We start from the raw sequence: 21,128 nt of genomic DNA, 5'->3' as shown, positions 1-21,128 counted from the left end.
TTAGCAGTTAGTATGCGAACTGACTAGAAGGATGAAGGAAATTGTAGAGAAGGGAAAAAATGACATCGCAGAGTGGTATAATATATCGTCGGTGGCGGTGGCGTAGAAATCGTAGCGGCACAGAAAGAAAAAGGAATAGAAAGGTAATGTAAGATCGCAATAATCGTTCAAGAAGGAATGTCAACAGAGGAGGGGGTCATTAATGTATCGAAGATCGGTTTTATATCGCACGTCCTGTACAATAAAATCTAGAAGGGAGCCCGGGGAGGAGGCCTGGGGCGGGGGGGTTTTACTCGGCAGATTTTTAGTCTTTTTATGTTTTCAGACTACCTGCTGGTAAAACGGTCTCGATGTCGCTCTGTCTCTTGGACCACGACAACGTCGCTGCGTCTTCTACTACCGTCTTTACTGTGTTCGTAGCTTCTATGACTGACTGAACTGGATCTTGGATCGTATGTGATTGCGCGGGTTTCTCGCATTCTCTTCTCGCGCTCTTGGAGTTCTGCGGCTCTTTGGAGGTGTTCTTCTGCGCGCTGGATTTCTACCATTTCCAATGTAGATATTAGTTTTTGAATTTCATAGATTTAAAATATAATTGGTCTTGAAAACTGAAAATTTGGAGAATTTATGTGAAGTATTTTGAAATTGAAGTAAAAGTGAGATTGCTTACCTGCTCTAACTTCATGATTGCTACCCCTCGGTTGGGGATCCACATATCTATAACTCCCTCTTCTATCATAACTTCCACCGCTCACAACCCTCCCTTGTTCTCTATAATACCCACGTTCCCGACTCCTAGAACTCGACCTCCCCGCCGTAGATCGTCCGTCATGGGATCTTCCGTCATAAGATCTCCCATCATAACTACTGGCAGTAGCAGCATGATGTTGTTGTTGATACCTTCTCGACCGTCTTTCATGCCTCGCACCGGCATAGCCCATGGAACTACGGCTTGAGGTGATACTATTTGTTGAAGAAGCATTTGAAGATGAGGAAGAAGAGTAGCGATGGGATCGAGCCGGTCTTTCGATTACCGCGGGGGCAGTGGAGACGATTTGGGTTTCTCGCTGTTGTGAATGCTGTTGGTAATGCTGGTGTTGGTGGGATCCGCGGACGGATTCGCGCTCGACTACTCGGGCGGGGACGATGACGTCGTCTTCGACTTCGCCGCGGACTTTGACGAGACACATTGTTTCTCCTTCTTCTTTTTTTAGCTAAGCTAAGGAAGGGAAGGTTTTTTTTATACTATTTAATGGGTCGGAGTCTTATGCGACTAGTTTATAGGGGGGTTATTTTTGAGAGAAGGAAAGAGAAACAGAAAGGAATGGGAGTCTCGTCGGCTATTTTAAGAGACACTGTTTATTTTTTCTGGGGGGAAAAGGGAATCGCCGCCGTTGACGTTGGGGGTTATTTTGGATTTTGCGATTGAAGGAATGCGCCGGCTGAAAGTCCTTAAGAATGAGGGGACGATGAGATGGACGGGCGCAGAAGGAGACGAAAAAATGCAAGGAACCGAGCGATTTTTCCCGTGTTCGAGCTAGAGTCGCCGATGCGATACTAATCTAATCGATTGAATCGAATCGCCAGAATTGTTATAGTATAGTTGATTAACAAGAAGTTCAGGGACTGGCGAATATGTATACTCGGAATTGGAGAGAAGAAAAAAGAATAAAAGGACAAAAAAGGTACGGATGTCAGAGGTGAGACTTCCCAGGCTTTTTATTCAGACCTCAGAAGCCCGCTGCCATTAAGTGCAGTTGCAAGTGCAAGTTAAGTTCGGGTGCCTGGCTTTAGCCTCAACTATTGCGCAAGTTCACAGTAGCTAGCTCCTGCCTGCCCACCTTTCCCCCTCCCTCCCCAGAAAGTAGCTGGTCGTTATTTATTATTTCTGGGGAACAGTGGTCAGGCTGGTTTTAGTTTTAATCGTTTTGGGGCACGGAAAAGTAATCAAGTGAGTTGGTTTCGGCAGCTGAACGGTACCTGAAATCAATCTTGGGATCTTGCTCAGGTGAGCTGCGGCTGGCTGGTATCTAATGTTCTGTTCTTCGTCGTGGTGGTAGACAGGGATTCGTGTAGTAGACAGATGGCCGATAAATATAACGTTGATGGAGATTATACAGAAATGGTATTAATCGAATTGTCGAGATGTCGATACATTCATATTGTAAAAGTCAGAATATACAAAACATCAAGTACATATGTAAGTACCTACATCTCGAGTACTAGTTATAACATCTTCGTCCGCTGTCCTTCTTTTCCCTGATTTCGCTGCAAAGCGACGTGGGTGGCTGGGCCGGGGCCCGGTTAAGAGAACTAGCTGCCAGATGACAGCACACCGAAGCTAAATCATATGCGGGACATATATATCAGAAGTAGCACAGCATGAACAGTTAGACTCCTTCGACAATCTTGGAAGGCACTTATTATTTTTCCCTTCTAGAAGATTTCCCGATTTTTACGGAATACAACGGTAACAACCGGTTTGTTACTTTTTCGTTTGCTTCCTTTTTTTTTTTTTTTTTGTGGAAGGGAGGTGGATGCGGGTTTTAGTTAACGTAATTCAAATTAACCTTGCATGGAACGGTTGAGGATTAAGGATGGTCTATGATATCATAGTGCCGTTTATCTCCCGCAGAAGAAAGAAAACTGATTTAAGGATCTGTAGATTGGAGAAGCATTTCAGGCACACACGTCTGGCGAATAGGAAGCCTTGATTGACATGTATTTTTATATATATACCATTATAGTCCTAGGAGGATCCGATTGGGGGCTTATTATTCCTATACGTTTTTGGCATCATTCGATCCATCGATGTTTAGGACTTTAAGCTCGATTTAATTGTAGGTATACGGTTAGTGGTTAATTTGATCGATTAGATATATTATATCGAAAGGAATGGGGGCGGATATATGGTATCAATCGTAAAAATACTTCAAAGGAACGTTGAATATTTGCATCGTGTCAATTCGAAACTAGAAGAAAACTAGCTAAAAAGAGAGAGAGAGGGAGAAACGAGGGAAATCATCCCCTCCAATGAGGAGAACTTCAAGAAAAATAAAAGATAGAAAGTACAGCATATTACGACAGAAAAGGGGAAAAAAACAGTAGAAACGCAACCCCCCGCCTACTCCTTTGGTATTGTTGGAAAACTAAATCAAGTTTCTTATAGGAAGGGAGAAAGACGCAGGGAGATCTTTATATTTAAAAATAGGTGGAGATATAAGGGTTCGAATTGAATGGAAGGGAAAAGAAAGAAGAAAAAAGAAACATCGTCAAGATAGTCAAGATTCTGCGTTATCTCAAATAGCAGACGAATATAGAGATGATATAGAGGGGATATAGAGATATAGAGTCCTGTATGCAGACCAAAGAAAATAGCCTCTTGTGAGGGGAATAACCAGGAATCTAGGTATCGTTTCGGGTAGTTTGAATAGAAGAGAAAGAATTACTTGGGAATCAATCGAAAAGTACAGGGAATAAAAGAAACATAAAAGGGAAACGAATAAGGGCGCCGCCAATGATGAATTTCAAAAAGGGTGTATCACGGAATAGAGGAGATTGGGTTTATTTCCCTCTCTTTGGGTTGTATCGTCCTGCGGTCCAGAGCAAGATAGGGTTGACTTCAGTCGGGCGTGCTTTTTGTGACTTCTTCACAACAACTGGCTTAAGGCTGACTGGCGCTGGAGATGGTTCTATCTCTATTTGGCGAGGCGGAAGTGGTGCTGGAAGGGGCTCGGGCTCTGGCAGTGCAGCGGCTATCTCAGCAATAGTCACCATTGGTGGAGGTGATGGAGGTGCAGCCTCAGGTATGGGCTCCACAATGATAGTCATCTCTTCTGGTGGTGGGAGTGCTGGTGGCTCTGGAACTGGTTCTGGTTCTGGTTCTGGTGGTGGTGGTTCAGGAAGTGGCCACATAACCATGGTAATCGCCCAGTCAGGTTGAACGGTGACATCCCAAACTCCAGGGAGGATGATTTGTCCGTCGGGTCCGTGCAGGTCATAATGTCCGTCAATAACGTGGGGACCGATAATGTCAACATGCTTGAAAGCTTGATGAATAAGACGTTCCATTCCCTGAGTGCAATATTAGTACGGCTCAACGAAAATAAAATCCTTGGGGAACAAAAACATACCTCCCATTTTTGGCAAAGTTGATAAGGGAATTGGAACTTGCGGTTGACAGCATCACGGAATCGGATAAATCGGGGCCTTTCGGCTTCGGCAGCGGCCGCAGCAGCAGCAGCAGCAGCTTCTCCGTCTACTTTAGCCTTTGCGGCAGCAGCCTCCTCCTCTAACTTAGCCTTGAGTGCCGTGGCCTCTTCCTCCATCTTTGCCTTCGCAGCAGCAGCCTCCTCCTCTACCTTCTTCTTTGCCGCCTCGATATCCTCCTCGAGTTTCTTCCTTGCCGCTTCAACATCATCTGCAGCCTTCTTAATTAAGTCTGCTTCGCGCTTCTTCAGTTCCTCCTCTTTAGCTGCAATTGCATCCTTTCGTGCTTGCTCAGCCGCTTCGGCGGCAGCGACGGCGGCGGCGTCATCTACTCTCTTTCTTTCTGCCTCAATGGCAGCTCTCATTGCGTCCTCGATAGCCCTTTCCCTTGCGAGTTTTGCATCTTCAAGGGCCTTTTCATTGGCGGCCTTTGCGTCTTCGAGAGCCTTCTCGTTTGCTGCCTTCATTTCTTCGAGTGCTTTCTCCGCGGCATCTTTCGCAGCTTGTGCCTCAGCGGCTGCCTTTTCAGCAGCTTCTTTAGCCTTTGATTCTTGCTCTGCTAATAATGCCTTCTCTTGTGCCTCTTTCTCGGCGAGAGCATCCGCCTCTGCTTTTTCTGCCACCGCTTGGGCTCTTGCTGCTTCGGCAGCCTTTGCAGCTTCCTCCTCCCTCTTGCGCTCATAATCTTCGAGCTTAGCTTGTCTGTCCCTAGCTTCTTGCTCTATTCTATGTCTACGTTCCTCTTCCCGCAACTTCTTCTCTTCCATCAATCGTTCAAACTTCTTATCCTCTTCAGTTTTGGACATACGAGTTGGGTTGTAAGCCGGTGGAACTGCAAGAACAAGAGCCGTAGATGGGGCAGATGGGGCCGGAGGAGCAGCTGGGGGTGGAGGTTCCTCCTTCTTCTTTTCTTCTTTCTTCTCCTCTTCTTTAACTGGGGGTTGATATGGAACCATTCCCATACTATACGCGGGCATACCCGGCATACCCGGCATTCCTGCCATTCCTGCCATTCCTGCCATACCCGGCATCATACCCGGCATCATACCTGGCACACCAGACATACTCATCCTATGACGCTGCTGCTGCTGTTGTTGCTGCTGCTGCTGCTGCTGCATCGCAGCCCAGGTGTAAGGGTTGACCCCGGGAGGTGGTGGCATATTCGCAGCAGGTGGAGTCATGTAAGGATCATAAAGCGATTCCTGGGGAGAAGTTGGGTTGCTATAAGGGTTATGATGACCATTTGGCATAGTATGGCCATTTGGCATCCCACCAGGTGGCATACCATATGGAGGCTGAGGATAATAGCTTGGTCTAGAGGCAGCCGCTGCAGCCGCTGCAGCCTCAGCTCTAGCTCTAGCCTCTCTCTCTGCCATCTGCCGTCGTCGGTCATCGGCAGCAGCTTCTCTCATTGCTTGATCCCTCTGCATTTGATATTCTCGCATCCGGGCGGCATGTGCTTGCTGTTGCTGTTGCTGTTGCTGTTGTTGTTGATGCGCCGCCGCCGCCGCCGCCCTCCTTCTATCTTCAGCCGCCCTTTCAGCTGCGGTCTCGTAATCATCTTCTACCCATTCGTCATACTCATCATCGTCTGGTCCACCATATGATACCAACGCATCACCGTAGGCGCCCCCTCGGGGCGGCGGGTAATGCGCAGGTGCACCTCGCGGTGCAGCTCTTGGTTGTGGTGGCGGGTGGCCATAAGGCGCTTGAGGCCCCGGCGGTGGCGCACGCGGATGACCATATGATGGAGCAGCGCTGGCCCTAGGCCAAGGGCCCGGTGGAGGAGGCAATGCTCGAGGTTGTGGCGGCTGTCTGCCGCCTGGAGGAGGTCTTTGAAATATTTGTGGTTGAGGCGAGTAATCCTCGGTATCACTCTCTGTGGTTTCGGTGTGATGATCCGAGTAATCACCGTAGTGTGAAGAAGGTGGCGGAGCGTATGATCTGGGTGGACCGGGAAGGTAACTTAATCTGCTAGCAGCCGCCCTCGATGCCGGTTTCCGGCCGCCTGGGCGAGATGCGGATTCAGATGGTTCGATTTCGTCCTGATCTAGATCGTCGAAGGTCTCGCTATCAGACCCGTAGGTGTCGTTGTCTGTATAGTCAGGTGGTGCGAAATGACCCGGAAGCTGCGAAGGGATTCGATTTGGGTATTTGCCGTAATGTTCGTAGCTACTGCTGGCCCTAGACGAGACTAAGCTCGAGCCATCAACGGATTCGGTATGATCGATAGTAATGTTGATTCTATGAATTACATGAGAAAATGCTCCAGCTTTGAAATGAGCGAGGAGAAGACAGTATAGAAGCTATGCAATATCAAAAAAATCTGAACTCGAAATAAGGAAACTAGCAGCTGAGGAAGCTCCAGTACAAGCACAGGATCCGCGGCGGACCCGGAGCGGAGAGCACGTAAGATATACTTCCTCAGGCCGAGTAGCTCGACTTGAAACAAGAGAAAAGTGTCACGACAAGAGATATTTTATGGATATATATGTGAAATGGACATCGAGAGGACAGGTTAAACCGCCTTTGGCTCATTACCTGGAAGGAAATGGAGCGGGGCTGATTTAGACTCAATGTGTCTCTCGATCATCTCACTATTGCAAGCAAGTCGGCAATTTTGGTGTGCATGCAGGGGGTATTTGTAGGCGAAGAGCATCGAAAAAACAAGCAGCAGAAGAGAGAAAAGAACAGAACAGAAAAGTGCACACACACTTGAGTCAAGTCGAGGAGCTTATGTTCCAGCCAGCGCATGCACGTCTGCTTTGGCCATAAGTGTAAAAATAGGAGCCCGGGTATTCTCACTCCCCGTCCGCGCAGAGTTCAAGCAAGTTGGTGGTGGTGGAAACAGACAGCAGGCAAAAGGATTCGTAATGCAAGAAAGAAATTGTGCAGGAACATATCATACAGTAAAGATAAGAAATTGGGTACTTACGGCATCCTAAGTTTGAGCAAAGGTCAAGAAAGACTAGGTCCGTCTTTCTTCAAGAGCGAAGTCTGTCACTGAGAAACCGAAGAGCGAAGCTGAGGGGGAGGCGAGAACAACCCGCAATCAAAAGTTGGTATCCCTATCAGTTTGCGGGGCCGTAGTTGCCCATAATCCCACAATCTCCCCTCGGACAAGCAGAGTGATCCAGGAAGTGCCAGTGGCCGCCAAGGTTATACCAAATGGTCGTTCAAATTCGTGGAGTATATATCCGCTATCGTGGAATATCGTAAAACCTGCATTTCACATGCTTTGGGGTCAGCAACCGTAGACAAACTTACATACGGCGTCTACAATCAACACATCGAAAGGGCCAGCAGGGCAAGCTCCGTGGTGCCACGGACACAAAATTTAGATCTCCCGACCGAAAGATAGTCGACCCTGCCGTGAGGAGGCCGTCTATAGACTTCGTGGCCTTCCTAGAGGCTTTGAAAAAAAAAACGCCATAGTCGACTCTTTCTGGGTAGGTCGAACAATCGACATAAACACGAGATCCACATTCCATCCAACATTTAAACTTGTTCTGAACCCTGCCAGCCCTGTGATGCTAAAATGAACGTCGACCTCGGAGAATAGGATTACTAACAATCGTTTCCTGTTCGCTAGTTGTTCGTTGAGTTTGCTGGAAGATTTGTTGTGATATTGTTGTGATGGTACAAGATCTGATAGCTGTGCCTCATAAATTGAATAAGTATCGAAAAGTGTGGAGGAAGAGGAGGAAATATTAAATGGGAAGATGATTAGCAGGGCGACTGCAAGGGAAAGCTTTCCTCGTGTCTGGCCAGCACTGCTTTGCGTCTAAAGCCGCTTTTAGGTCAACAGATGCTATGCTGGTTTGAAGACTAGGGACAAGGTGCTAGCATGCTTGCAGACCGGAGCTCAAACGACGGTGTGGGAGGCAGGCATAAGAAAAGGAAAGACGACAGAGCCGGAAGTAAAAAAATAACGACAGGCTAGCAGTTTAAGAGGTGGGGAAGGCCATCCTCTTTATTGGCTGGCAAGGGCGGCTTTTGCCAGGGTAAATAGTAACATAGTTCGACGACCTGAACAGCCGTAATCATAACACTTTCCCACCCATCGAAGACAACCTGGGAAATCGCTATTGTACAACTCACCGACTGGGAGTCCCCTATCGAATCCAGGATAGAGATGACAGACTCGAGGAATGGATGGCTAGAACGTTGGTTCTCGAAATTTGCCCCGAGAAGATGCGAATGGTCTATGGCTCCTTTGCCATACGGTACACAACAGCCAGGGGAATTTCCGCCGCAGCTATCGTATTATGCAGGCCGACGGACGACCTTTCCAGCTCCCAAGGACAAGCTCGAAGAGGCTGGCGAATTTAATTGACCCTAAAATAATTGTCAGTCGATAAGCCCGGATCTTATAAGAATAAGACAATTTGGAAACCCGTCATACTTACTATTACAAAAACTAGTCGTAAGCATAGCCATTCTTCCGTAGGATTAGGAGTACATCAACCAATGTATTGTGGACGCTGGTCGGACCATCGAATCATGTGGATGTTTACATGCAACCCGCTGCATGGTGACGATGCAGCTCGATGCACAGAAAGGTAAAGGTCAGAAAAAATTTTCTGCGGGTTTCCTGATGGCTCTTCACCATTCCCATGCCAGTCCTGCGCGATGGCAGTTTCGTTGATGCCAGCTAGGATTCCTAGAAGATGTCGATGAGAGGTACATAGATGAATATAAAATAGAGCTTCAGGCTTCTGAATCTTGTGGTATTTCGTAGTCTGACAGCGTCGACAACACAAATTCCAAGTAATTCGACCGCAGAACGAAATCCGCTCGAAGGCCCCACGTTATCACGTAAGTAGCCGGCGATATATGCATCCTACGAAACGCCATCACTCCCGTCTTGCAGTTCCAATATCCTGTTCCGTGGTGTCTACCAAACAAGCTCCGGCAGCTCCAGGGTCTTGCGACTGCGATACATACGCACGCACACATATATTGTACCCGAGACCTACATCCTCGACGAACCTGCGATGTGCTGCAGCAGGTACAATTGGGTCCACAGCAGCTCATTTACATCATGCCTCTAATTTAAATTGGTTTGCATTAGCCAACCGACCAGGTGTGGGCGGGCCTGGGAGATATTTCTGATTGGATCGACCAGACAGGCTGCCAGACCAATATGATGCACGAAGTCGGACTCTGCAGGCTGCGCACGAGAATCTTAGTCATTCCACAATTTAAATTCCTTCCAGGGCGGTCAAGTCATATACAGGCAAGTATTGATTTACATCAATCCCATGAAAAAGCATTTTTATTGCATTGTAGTTTTCTTTCCCTTTCTCGAGTTCTTGAGGAAGCTTATGTCTTTTGACGTGGATCCAGCCGAAATACGATGCACGTGGTAGTCATAGGAGTTCTTGACATTGATGAGGTTGGCCCTACATAATCACCCCGCTCAAGTAGCTGACCATAGATACCCCGCTATTGTTTTAAACGTAGCGGCACCGAGACCGAATACCATGCAAGTAGATTACGAAACAAAGGCAAGTTTTTGAATGGTCTATGTTAAATAAAAAATATTCGTGTCATTAGTTCTATCGCATTAATAAACAGCCACGAGTAGGCACAGGTGTAAGGCCAGCAATCAGACACCTCCTTCAGTTTCTTTTCCCTTTTTTTTTAAAAAAAAAAAAGTAATTGTCCAATAGTCAACGATAGTTTAGAATTTCTTTTGTCAAAACCCTGTCACCTTCTCGAAGTTCTGTACATGCGTACCAATCACCAAGCGTTCCAGTATAGTCAAGATTTAGAGCGTTTCACTCATCCTCCCATTCGTCATCGTCATCAATCGGGTCCGAACCATGCAGCCAATCATTTTCTCTGTGTAGTTTGTGGCCTTCGTTTTTCTCGGATCGCTCATCAATCTCGTCTCCGTCCTCGTCCTCGTCCTCGTCCTCTTCATCTTCATCTTCCTGTTCCTCTCCCAAACGACCAATAACTCTATACCCAAGGATCTTGATTTCGTCAGGGACAGGCCAGTTATCAACTTCCTCTACCAAAACCGTGTTGAACCCTTTCCCAGCGACTAGCATCTCTTCGTATGGCTTGTGAAACAACCCGATGCACCCAAAATCCTCTTCCTCGTCACTATCATATTCAGACGCATCAGGCCATTCTCCATCCGAGCAATGCCATGATTCTTCATCCGTCCAGTCGTTCTCATCGTCTCCGAGAGGATAATATTCAATAGCCAAACGTTCATTGTTGGGATGTTCGAAATATTGAACTGGTTTGACGATTAAATTTGGCCTCTCTAGTTCCATGGATGTTTGGGGAATAATGGCGACTGGAAGCTCATTTTGTCGACGGGTGACCCTGGTCTCGGCCTCCTCGGGCGCGCCGCGGGTTGGAATTGGTGTGGGTTTCCTTTCGGGTGTTGAACTCCCACTGCTGGAATGGCTGCCCGGGTATATTCTTTCGCCATCTTCTGATCGTAGTCCGACTACTTCTAGCCCTTCAAGCTCCTTTTCGCTAGATGGTTCGAAAACTTGTTTTCTTGGTTGATACTCTAGTGTAGGACGAGCGTCATGCGCCTCCGAGGATGAGGATGACTGGGGCAGCTCCGGTGGAGGTAGTGGATGAGGCGAGTGCTGTCGTTGCGGGGGTACTGATGGCTCTGGCCGTTGTGGTGGAAGTGGTGGCGGTGGGGACGATGGTCCTTCAAGTAATTCCTGAAGCTCTCGATCCGTAGATCGAAGGGTCGGCCTTCTGGCATATCGTCCTCCACCCCGTTTTCGTCTATTTTCCTCCTCAGGTTGCCAAAGACCTAGATTCAACCTACCACCCCTCTGCTGACTTTCGAGGCTGTACAGACTGTTCCCTGCCGTATCCGAGTCACTTGAGGTAACTGACTCTCTGTTGTTGCTAACAGCGATGTTATTGCTAGTGCTAGTAGTAGGTGATACGTATGCATCACTTTCAAGAAGTATCTGTTGATTTTCGTTCTCGTCTTGGGGTGGAGTAGAGTCCGACATAGTGGATTCAAGTCGTGTGGTTTGACCGATGAGGCTCGCGACTCTGGAAATAATTATCCCTTCACTGGGAGCTCCAGGGTTGGTACTGGGTGTTGAGATAGACCTATGATTATTGCCGAGCACGAAGCCTCTCGGCATTGGACTGGGACTACGTCGGTTTAGTTGACTTCCTGGAATGGATTCCCATGAAGGGACTCGTCTAAGACCACGGGGTAGCCCACCCGGTCTATTTGCAGTTTCGGTTTAGTCTTTCTCAAATGGAATACTTCAAACAAGGAATTTTAAAAGCTTAACTTACGGCAACGAATGTACTCGAATCTGACGGTCACTAGAGGCAGAGCTAGAAGAACTAGCTCGGGAGAGTGAGGTGAGGCGGTCGAAACCTGTGAAGGATGATACTCGTCGCGGCGGCATCTTTTGAATTTACCACTATACTCGGCTGGCAATTTGATACGGGTTAGAAAAAGGAAAGTTAGGAGAATCGCAAGATATTGGAGATCGGGGAGTATCAATCGTCAGGAGACTATCCAAACAAAGGATGAGAAGGGTTAGTAGAATTCCAATAAAAGTCAATCTTGTGATGATCTTCAAAAATTGGTTAGAAGGTGATGGTAAACAAGAGAGGGCTCGAGAAAAGTCCGAACCGAAAAGAGAAATGTTTATGGGTTAAAGATTTAGTCTCGTAGTCTTTTTAAGAGCCTTAAATCTGGTTTACGAGATAGCTCGTAACCGAACTTCTGTAGGGTCCTTTTAATTTAGCTGTAGAGAATTGCTAACTTCTGCAGCCTTAGAACCATGACAATAAAAAATACCTCTAGTGCTATGGTGAATCTGGTAAGCACCCAATGGCTACTATACTCTCGTCACGTCAATAAAATGACATATCATTCTGTCCCCCTTTCTCTTCACAGAAACTAAATGCATCCTAAGTAGTAATCTAGAATCCCTTAGTATAACTCAAGGAAGGTCACAGAGTATATAACCAACTTCACGACTTACCCCCCCAAGTGTGTTGATCTGTCGTCTAACCCCCCAAAATACCACACGTCGATCCGACTTCCGTCCTCAAAACGGACATCAATGTTCCAAATCGAGAACAAAGAAAAACTCTATAAATCACCTTTGTACCACCATAGACCAAAAGTTTAGTCTCGTGGGAGGGGTAACAGCCTATACCACTAAGTAACTTTACAAACCTACAGCTCTATAAGACCCACTCACCCAGAGTATCCAAACTTCTCCTCCTCCTCTTCCCTACCCCCAACCTTCCTAACAATCACATCTCCAACTTTCCTCCACTCCTCTACAACCTCTGCTAAATCCCTATCCTTGGGTGCATACGACCTCAAAACCATATCACCGTAAGTAAACTTTGTCCCCTCGGGCACTAGTTTTTTCTCAATAGCTCTCGAAGTAGTGATTGTTACAATTATCATATCATCTTCAATACTTTCTTCAGATTGGCGTGGGGTTGTCGTAATATCGGCGCTACTATCTAGGATATCAAGGCTGTTATAAAAATCATGAAGTGGACGGGAGGTGGCGGGGGTTAGAGGGGATACATAGTCCCATGTTGATTTTACGAGCCTTTGGATTGTTTCTTTTGCGGGTGGACGGCCCATCTCTTTTTTTTTTTTTTTCAAATTTTGATATATATATCTATGCTTTTTAAGCATAGGGCGTCTTAAAATGAATGGCAAATCTTAAGAAAGCTGGTTCAGGGACTACGGAAGACGTATAGGTATACACAAATGTGGCGCGCAGGAATATATATATCTCGACCTCACTAGTTTTGAAAGGTATAAATGTATATCTTAGTCTATAGGAATGTTTCTGGCATCCCTGATCGTGGGCCTGCTTGTACATGCTTGCAACTCTGGATTTCGCAAGCATTTCATGTTTGGGCCTTTGGCGCCCGCACACGATAGCATTCATTACACAATAACGGTGTTAAGCTTGAGGTTGTGATGATGAGTTTTAAATTTGACCTAGAGTCGTTCCCATTTTGTATACCCACGATACTTTTCTAGGAATATATACTACCAAATCCTTTAATGACGCTGATAAAGCAACCACCTAGGAATTGTTAAACATAAACCAAGGCCAACTACTCTCTCCCCTCAGAACCCCTCCTATCACTCCAAACACTATTCTTCCCCCCACAATGACTACAATAAAAAACATGCTGACAGCCAACCTCCCTACCAACCGGACTCTTCCCCCCATCCTCACCAATACATCCCCAAAAAGTAGGTGACTTGCTACCTTCTTTTTCCTTCGCCCTTTTAAACTTACCAAGCGCACTCCCAACCCCCTCGGCTACATGGCCTTTCGTCCGTTCCAATGGTAATCTACTTGATAACGCAACCACAGGATCACGGTATGCTGACCGCGATGATGATGGTAGCGGAACTGTTGGCTGCTGCGGACGCGGATATGAACCTTCTGGGGCGATATACTCCGTAGGACTGTAAGTTGCGGAGGTAATAGGGAACTGGGAAGGTGTCTGTGAACGTTGGGATGGTAGGGTTGGGGATAAGGTGGGTTTATTATTACGATTCGTTGAGGTGGCCATGGACGTAGATGTTATAGATGTAGCTGACTTTGTAGTGAGATTCGGAACAGTTGTGCTATGAGATGGTTGACATTGACAACGGTTTAGTGGCCTTGCTATTGTTGATACCTCGATGTCGTTTATTGTTGATGGTCTGTAGCGTTTATAGATCGGATGCTATATATCACACATCAGTCATACCAGATTGATTAAAATCTACTATTCTTATAAAAATCATACAAACTACGTAGGCATGCACATCATTGTATATATCGAAGGAGGGGGGAACTAACCGGCTCTTCAGGATCATCAGTACCATCCTGCCCCACCGTACACTGTCTATTCGCCTTCCAAAACTGTCCACAGCATTTTATAACTTCTCCGTGTTCTATAATCGAAGCGTTAAGATCGCCGTAAAAATCTGTGACTATGAAGCCTCTGGTACAGTGTCCCGGGTGCCATATCATAGATCTTTTGATACGAGGTCTGTAGGGGGAATCTGGTAGTGGTGGTGAGGAGGGTTTGGAGGATGAGGGTTTGGCCATTTTTTATTTTAATCTAGACTATCCTATTTATTTTCTTTGGTCCTTATAGCGATGGGTACAAGGGTACTTAGCTGACCTAGGTTTATGTATCTTTCTTTGTTTTTAGGCCCGTGATGATGTGGGTGGGATACTATAGAGGTTGTAATTGATGAGCAAACGATATATTGATTTGGAGTAGTGTGTATCGTAATGCTACCTCAGTCAGCACAGATAGAGGGGGGTTCGTATCCTAGTTTTGAAACTTATTCAAGTGAAGATGTTTTTTCTCTATAGTACTCAAGATCTAGAACAACTGACTATGTATTTTTTGTGTCTAGATATATCCCATCTTATAAGCTTATAAGCTAGATGCACAAACCTCGTGGACAATATGATATCAACATTATATTCTCACAATCAAAAGAAACAAACCGTTTCATATCTATATCTATATATTGGATTATGTATCACATTCAACCTTCTAGGTGGAAACAACTATAGCTGTATGAGTTTATAGGACAATAATATATGAAACGAATAGTATACTCTGTGTCTTGTTATCAACATGCGTATCCTTACACTTCTCTTTTTAAGCTAGATCAATAGATTGTGAAATAAAAGTTGCCATTAGGAAGTGACTTTTCTGAAACAGGTTTTTGTAGAAATATGATTCCTAACTAATACGGTGCTGCTCACCAAAAGAAGGATGCGCGGTATAAATATTTACCGAAGTATACCAAGATAAAATCAGCATAGTATCGTCGGCAAATAGATCTAATCGTGTGATAAGATTTGTAGCTCTACGCGGCAGCGGTAGGCTAATAAAGTATTCATCTAGTCTATAGCTAGCTACAGTTAGTAGCTCGTCAATGCTATATCCTTCCAAATCACTTAATTAATAATAAACGTCAGGGAAATGTTGTTTTTCGAAAAGGATAGGTTTTATATTCCACACACGCCACTACTACTACAAACTCTACAGAAGAAAGAATAACTGAAAAATCAAAAAAGTCTATATTAGTTACAATTTAGGGGGGCGGATAGAGGGGGTAAAGTATTAATGAACAAATAAACTGGACAATTGTATGTATCTTGTTATCCGTCTATATTGTCTATTGTCTATAAAGGATATATATATGGTATATGGTTGTTGTCGTACATGAGGCGAAGAGTAGTTTGTAAGGATACATATGCATTGCGTTAAACCGAATAGTTGATTCCGTATACCCTTTTTCATTTTCCAAAAAAATCCTATTCTATATATATAATAAGGAATAGGGAAAAAAGAAAAGAAGGAAGAAAGGGGGGGACCATCTACAAGAAAGCAACGATGGCAACAGCAATGAATCCCAAAACACCGGAAGCAGCGGTCTTAACACCAGCACCGGTGTACATTGGTGGTGGAGGAACGGTGGTGTTGCATGGAACCTCTGGCTCGGGGTAGACCTTGGTGACAAATCCAGGACATTCGGGGCCCTCGCAACCACTTGGAACATATGGAGTTGGCTCAGGAGCTGGGGTTGGGTGAACTGGTGGTGGGTATGGCTTAGTCTCTGGGTGAACTGGTGGTGGGTATGGCTTAGTCTCTGGGTGGACAGGTGGTGGGTATGGCTTGGTCTCAGGATGAACTGGTGGTGGGTAAGGCTTGGTCTCTGGGTGGACTGGTGGTGGGTAAGGCTTTGGCTCCGGGTGGGGGTTACATCCCTCTCCTTCACACTTTGGTGGGTAGGACGGCTCTGGTTCTGGCTCTGGGTGTGGAGTGTATGGAGTTGGCTCCGGGGTAGGCATGTGATACCAGTTGGTGTAAGTATTTCCCTCCGGGCAGACGACTTCGTCTTTATAACAACCTTCACCATAGCATGCTGGAGTCGGGGCTGGGTTTTCCCAGGGGCATTCAGTGACTGGGACGAAGGTTGGTTCTGGACCGCAGCCTTCTTCGCACCATTTGGTCTTTACTTCCCAACCGTAGGGGACTGCGGGTTGCTCGCAAGGAGCGTAGTCGCAGTGTTGTTTGATGGTGTAAGTATGGGGGACTAGACCTGTGGCGCAGAGGGAGGGGATTACGGTGGTGTACGTGATGTCGGTTTCTTCCATTACCTGTGAGGCATAAGGGAAAGTGCCGTTTTGGGCGGCGGCCAGGGTGGCAGTCAAGAGAAGGGTGGTGGTGGATTTCTTGTAGGCAACCATTTTTGAAAGTGAGTGTGGGTTTTTAAAGAAGGTTCTTTAAAGATTGATTATCGTTTCAAAAAAAAGAGTGACTTTGTGAAGCTGGAAAGCTCGAATGAGTGGAAGCGATCGTAAGGATTGTAGTGAGTGAGTGAATGTAGAAGCTGTTGGATGGTGAAGAGAAAAGAACAGTAATTGGGAAGGATCTCTATCGTCCTTATAAGGACTTTCCTTCCCTTTCTCCATCGTTAAGATCCATACGGATAGAAGGCCCCGTGCCGATGATTGGGCTTGCTCCATTTCTTTCGTATGTACAGTGCACATGCACATGCTACTCGAATGTCTTCTGCATACACACATACATCACCCTGTGGAATGGATACTTCGAACTCGACTTTTCCAAATATCCAAAATTTTCTTGACGTATGTATTTTTTTCTTCATTTGCCTGGATTGAACATAGCTTCATTCAATCCAATTAACCAAAATTCAATTCAACCTTTAAAAAAAAGCTCAAAGGGGGTGTGTGGCATCGGAATGGATGCGGGGAAGGGGAAAGAGAAAAGGAAAGGAAATAAGCACGGAACGCTCGCTAAACGCAATAAATGTGAATATGTTGGGTGTATGTTGTTTCTGCGTTGAGAACGTGGTATATTTTGCTGCAAGGGGGCAGATGATAAAATGCCTTTCAACTGGAATGGACAAATGGGCCAAAATTCTTCTCGAACAGGCGGCCAGCGGAAAGGAGGGCGGACATGGCATGATCCTGTCCTCAGATCCTATGTAGCCAGATCTAATGCAAGAGAATAAAAATAAATAAAAATAAATTTCAATATATTCATTCATGATATAATATCATCAGGGATTGGTAATGCAATTGCAGTTGCTCCAACATTTCAAGTTTCCACAAAGTCAGTGTGCATGACCCCCATCTATATCACGAATGTTAGGGAGCTAAGGAAGCCTCAAGACTTCTTGGTAAAGGTAAACATTTTCATGTCCACAGGAGTGTGTAAACACAGGGTAGCCAAATACCCTCAAAGAAAATATGGTTCATGAAGGGGACGGGGGATGTTAATACATGGCCCCCAAAAACATTATCGCTCTTCGCCACACCAATCGCTAATAATCTTTCCCAGTTGGTCATTCCAAAATCGAAGAGAGAAGAAAAAAAAAGACAGAAAAAGGTTACACGCAAGAAAAGACTGCCAATATTTTCCTTTTTTCGTTGGTCTCGCTCATGGAAAATCGCATGCAATTCCGATCTCAATCGCTCATGACTTTCATAAAATACACAAGGGTATTGCCGCTAAGCAGAAGTGAAAAAGAGAATGCTTCAAACCTGCACACTAAAGAAATTTCCTTACTTCATTGCATCCTACGTGTGATGCAAATATTGAGATCAATTACCGGTGGGCGCTGGCGCCGGCTGGGGATTCGGGCTCGTATTTTCTTCCTCGTACATATCTCCTTCTTCTGCATCAACCCTGACTAGGATTTCTTCGAGGAAGCCTTCCAGAAAGCTTGTGACTTCGCTTCCCATTCCCACAGGAGCAGCTGTGTCCCATTCCTCGATCTCCTTGAAGACACTGGCTACTTTGATCGCCAGTTTTCTTACTCTCTCATGGGCTTGTTGCCGTTGCTGAATTACTTTCTCGGCAGCCGCTTTGAGTGCTGGCGAACTTTGAGCGGATGCTGAGGAGCGCTTGATTTGGTTTTGTAAGTTGTGAGTTCTCCGCCCTAGTGCCGCCTCTAGAGCGGGTAGGATCACACCCTCAAGCGCTGTAACTTCATGCTCTGCACCTGCCTCAGGTTCTTGTGGTCGAGTTGGCTGGAGCGGCCTAGTTTGATGGTACGATCGGTTCAAAGGCGAATCCTGGTCCGTCAGTGACCTCAGAGGAGGTTGTGGTTGGAAACCGTAGTTCTGGTTCGCAGGTCTGAATTGTTGTTGCTGTTGCTGTTGTTGTGCCTGCTGTGAGTGATGGCGCTGCTGCTGCTGCTGCTGCTGGGGCATTCCAGGTGACATAGGTTGCCGTTGATCAGCAGAATAAGATCTTACAAGCTGAGGTTTCTGGTCGGGCCGGGCCCCAAATGTAGAAGGAGTCTGATTTGTTGATGATTGAGGAATACCAGATTCACTCAACCTCATCCAAGAGAGATCCTGCGCTAGAGCCGCCCGTGAAGCCGCCTCGTCATCATCAATCATCATATCTTGACTCGAATAATGAGACGGGGGTTGTTGATGTTGCGGGACCTGCTGAGCAAATTGATGATGTTGCGGGACCTGCTGTTGCTGCGCAGCTTGCATATGCAACTGCTGCTGCTGCTGCTGCTGCTGCTGCATATCATGCATCTGGTTTTGAGGAGGGGTTGGATGCTTGAATCGAGGATCGGATCCATAACCAGAGTCTCGAAAGTTTTGTGGTTGAGGCGAACCCTGTATATTTTCCTTAACGTTTGAAGCCGGTAGATTCTGTTGCACTGGCTCGGCAGGTTTCTGCAATTGCTGCATCTGAGACCGAGCATTTCGCATCTTGGCTGCGGCCGTGGAGATAGATTTCAAGCCTTCTTTAGGCCCTCTAACGGGTCTTACGGTACCGAAATCCCACATGTCTTGTGCGTCCTCCTCCTTCGGCGGCTCTTCCATGACCTCATCCTCGTCGGCTGTACCACTAGGATGTTCAATTGCCCACCGTTCGTGTCGTTCGATCAATTCGGTGAGGTAGGTGGTCTTCTTCGCACGCCGAACGAAGGGATGTTTGAGCAGATCTCGGGCGGTAGGGCGATCTTTGGGGTCTTTCTTCAAACAAAGATCGACAAATTCTTTAAATAGAGGGGTAAAATCGCCCTCGAGTGCTGGAGAAGGGTTTTTCGGTATCAGGAAGAGGACTTTCATCGGGTGTATATCGGCGTATGGGGGTTCTCCGTTGGCAAGTTCGAGGGCTGTTATGCCGAGCGACCAAATATCTGCCTTTTGATCGTACCCGGCTTGTTTGATGACTTCTGGGGCCATCCAGAAAGGTGTACCGACAAAGGTGTTCTTCTTGGTCATTGTAGCGGATAACTGACCGGAGACTCCAAAGTCGGCAAGCTTGACCTGGCCATTTGATCCCAGTAGCACATTCGCGGCTATATGAAACTCATCAGCGTGTTACCAGACAACGTATATACAGACCTTGCAGGACGATATACCTTTAATATCTCTGTGTAGCTTGTTATCGCTGTGTAAATACTCCAATCCCATGAGCAGCTCCCGAATAATGATGGTAATGTAATCTTCCGGAATAAGGCCGGGTTTGAGGAGGTCTGCACAGCTTCCGCCGGAGCAGTATTCCATGATGATCCAGAGATCGGATCCCTTAAGGTATGAGCCATAGTATTTGGTGACATAAGGGGAATTGAGTTCGGAAAGAATGTTTATCTCTTGAATGATATCCTCGACTTCGTCTTCGGCGTTTTCGACGTCGATGATCTTGATAGCGACAGATTGGCCGGTTCGTTTGTCGACACTGGTAGAGGTGGATTATATTAACACTAACATCTTTTTCTATTATTTGTTTTCATGTGAAAATAGGTTACCCTTTGAAGACCTTGCCAAAGCTTCCTCCACCTGTAGACGGAGAAACGTCAATTTTCAAGTTATTTGTCAAAACAAAAGAAGGAAAGAAAAAGGAGGCGTACCGATGATGTTCTGCTTGGTGTAGTATGTTTCCGGGTCGGTTACTTCCATCTTGCCACGACCTTGGCCTAGAGGGTCATGGGACGGCCTTTTTTCCATACTTGGTCGTCGTTGGCTATCCAACGAGGCCGTAAACGCCGTTCCGGTGGCACGAAAGGAAAAAAAGGCGGGGGAAGTACCGAGGGGCAGTTACTGTCGCTGTTGTTGAACCGACAAGCGTGAGAATTTTATATTAAGATCGGTGGTGGGGTGAACAGAGGCTATTGAGTTCCCGTACCGAGGATGTACAGCTAAGCACAGCTAAGTTACAGTCCAATAGAATGCAGTGTCGCCGGTGACCGTACAGTACGGTACAAGTCACGAATCCAAAAACAGCGACAGGGCGACGAAGCGGGGATTGGGGTCCAGAAGACTGTGTGAGGACTGTGTGATGTTGGAATTGGTGGGAAGAGAGAGCGGGAAGTTGTTTTTGGTTAAACTGCTTTTGGCAGAAGGCAGAAGGAAGGAAAGGAAGAGGAAGGTCGACCGGCCGTGTGGAACAGAACAGAACCAAAAAACCAGAAACCAGAAACCGAAACCAGAGATTGGAGATCAGAAACAGGCACAAGGCACAGGAACAAAATACTTTATCCGACGTTGTACTTGTCTGTTTGTCTATTACCTATCTGCCTGCCCTTCTGTTTGTTTCGGACCGCCTTGTCAGTACTACTACTGTACAGCTGAACTAAATTGAACCGAGTCGAGCTGAGCTGAGCTGTAGTTAGTGCTGTATGTTTGATTGTCGCAAGCAATGGTGGTGCTGCTGGTGGTGGTGGTTGTAGTGGTGGTGGTTCGGATTGCCTGGGCTGGTCGACTCCGAATTATGTTTTATTCGCTAGAAGGAAGAGGAGAGGAGAAGAGAGGAAGAGAAGAAGAGGAAGAGGAAGAGAATATTCAGCCAGGTGGAAGAATTAATTAATTAAGAAGAAGAAGATCGATATCAATACTACTAATTAA

At 46.3% G+C, this 21,128-nt stretch overlaps 7 protein-coding genes across 7 annotated transcripts; all 7 read right to left on the bottom strand.

Annotated features, from left to right (window-relative positions):
- Nucleotides 1-326: 326 nt before the first annotated feature.
- On the bottom strand, nucleotides 327-1,190 carry AOL_s00215g471 (uncharacterized protein; the record flags this gene model as incomplete). Its single annotated transcript, XM_011129673.1, has 2 exons — nucleotides 327-541; nucleotides 671-1,190. 2 exons carry the CDS (start codon nucleotides 1,188-1,190, stop codon nucleotides 327-329), a joined length of 735 nt encoding a protein of 244 aa, XP_011127975.1.
- A 2,374-nt stretch (nucleotides 1,191-3,564) lies between these two features.
- Nucleotides 3,565-7,149, bottom strand: AOL_s00215g470 (uncharacterized protein; the record flags this gene model as incomplete). The annotated part of the gene is made up of 3 exons (XM_011129672.1): nucleotides 3,565-4,074; nucleotides 4,134-6,453; nucleotides 7,145-7,149. 3 exons carry the CDS (start codon nucleotides 7,147-7,149, stop codon nucleotides 3,565-3,567), a joined length of 2,835 nt encoding a protein of 944 aa, XP_011127974.1.
- Nucleotides 7,150-9,992: 2,843 nt separating this feature from the next.
- On the bottom strand, nucleotides 9,993-11,624 carry AOL_s00215g469 (uncharacterized protein; the record flags this gene model as incomplete). The annotated part of the gene is made up of 2 exons (XM_011129671.1): nucleotides 9,993-11,436; nucleotides 11,509-11,624. 2 exons carry the CDS (start codon nucleotides 11,622-11,624, stop codon nucleotides 9,993-9,995), a joined length of 1,560 nt encoding a protein of 519 aa, XP_011127973.1.
- An 803-nt stretch (nucleotides 11,625-12,427) lies between these two features.
- On the bottom strand, nucleotides 12,428-12,832 carry AOL_s00215g468 (uncharacterized protein; the record flags this gene model as incomplete). The annotated part of the gene is made up of 1 exon (XM_011129670.1): nucleotides 12,428-12,832. One exon carries the CDS (start codon nucleotides 12,830-12,832, stop codon nucleotides 12,428-12,430), a length of 405 nt encoding a protein of 134 aa, XP_011127972.1.
- A 485-nt stretch (nucleotides 12,833-13,317) lies between these two features.
- Nucleotides 13,318-14,309, bottom strand: AOL_s00215g467 (uncharacterized protein; the record flags this gene model as incomplete). Its single annotated transcript, XM_011129669.1, has 2 exons — nucleotides 13,318-13,941; nucleotides 14,058-14,309. 2 exons carry the CDS (start codon nucleotides 14,307-14,309, stop codon nucleotides 13,318-13,320), a joined length of 876 nt encoding a protein of 291 aa, XP_011127971.1.
- Nucleotides 14,310-15,602: 1,293 nt separating this feature from the next.
- AOL_s00215g466 (uncharacterized protein) lies at nucleotides 15,603-16,475 on the bottom strand (the record flags this gene model as incomplete). Its single annotated transcript, XM_011129668.1, has 1 exon — nucleotides 15,603-16,475. One exon carries the CDS (start codon nucleotides 16,473-16,475, stop codon nucleotides 15,603-15,605), a length of 873 nt encoding a protein of 290 aa, XP_011127970.1.
- A 1,380-nt stretch (nucleotides 16,476-17,855) lies between these two features.
- Nucleotides 17,856-20,231, bottom strand: AOL_s00215g465 (uncharacterized protein; the record flags this gene model as incomplete). Its single annotated transcript, XM_011129667.1, has 4 exons — nucleotides 17,856-19,582; nucleotides 19,646-19,962; nucleotides 20,033-20,063; nucleotides 20,135-20,231. The coding sequence occupies 4 exons, from the start codon at nucleotides 20,229-20,231 to the stop codon at nucleotides 17,856-17,858; spliced, it is 2,172 nt and encodes a 723-aa protein (XP_011127969.1).
- Between the last annotated feature and the right edge of the window lie 897 nt (nucleotides 20,232-21,128).

The sequence above is a fragment of the Orbilia oligospora genome (assembly GCF_000225545.1).
Source record: "Orbilia oligospora ATCC 24927 unplaced genomic scaffold scaffold00215, whole genome shotgun sequence".
Classification (NCBI taxonomy): Eukaryota; Fungi; Ascomycota; class Orbiliomycetes; order Orbiliales; family Orbiliaceae; genus Orbilia; species Orbilia oligospora.
The sequence above is the reverse complement of the archived record's forward strand: the minus strand, read 5'-3'. Positions and strand labels throughout refer to the sequence as shown.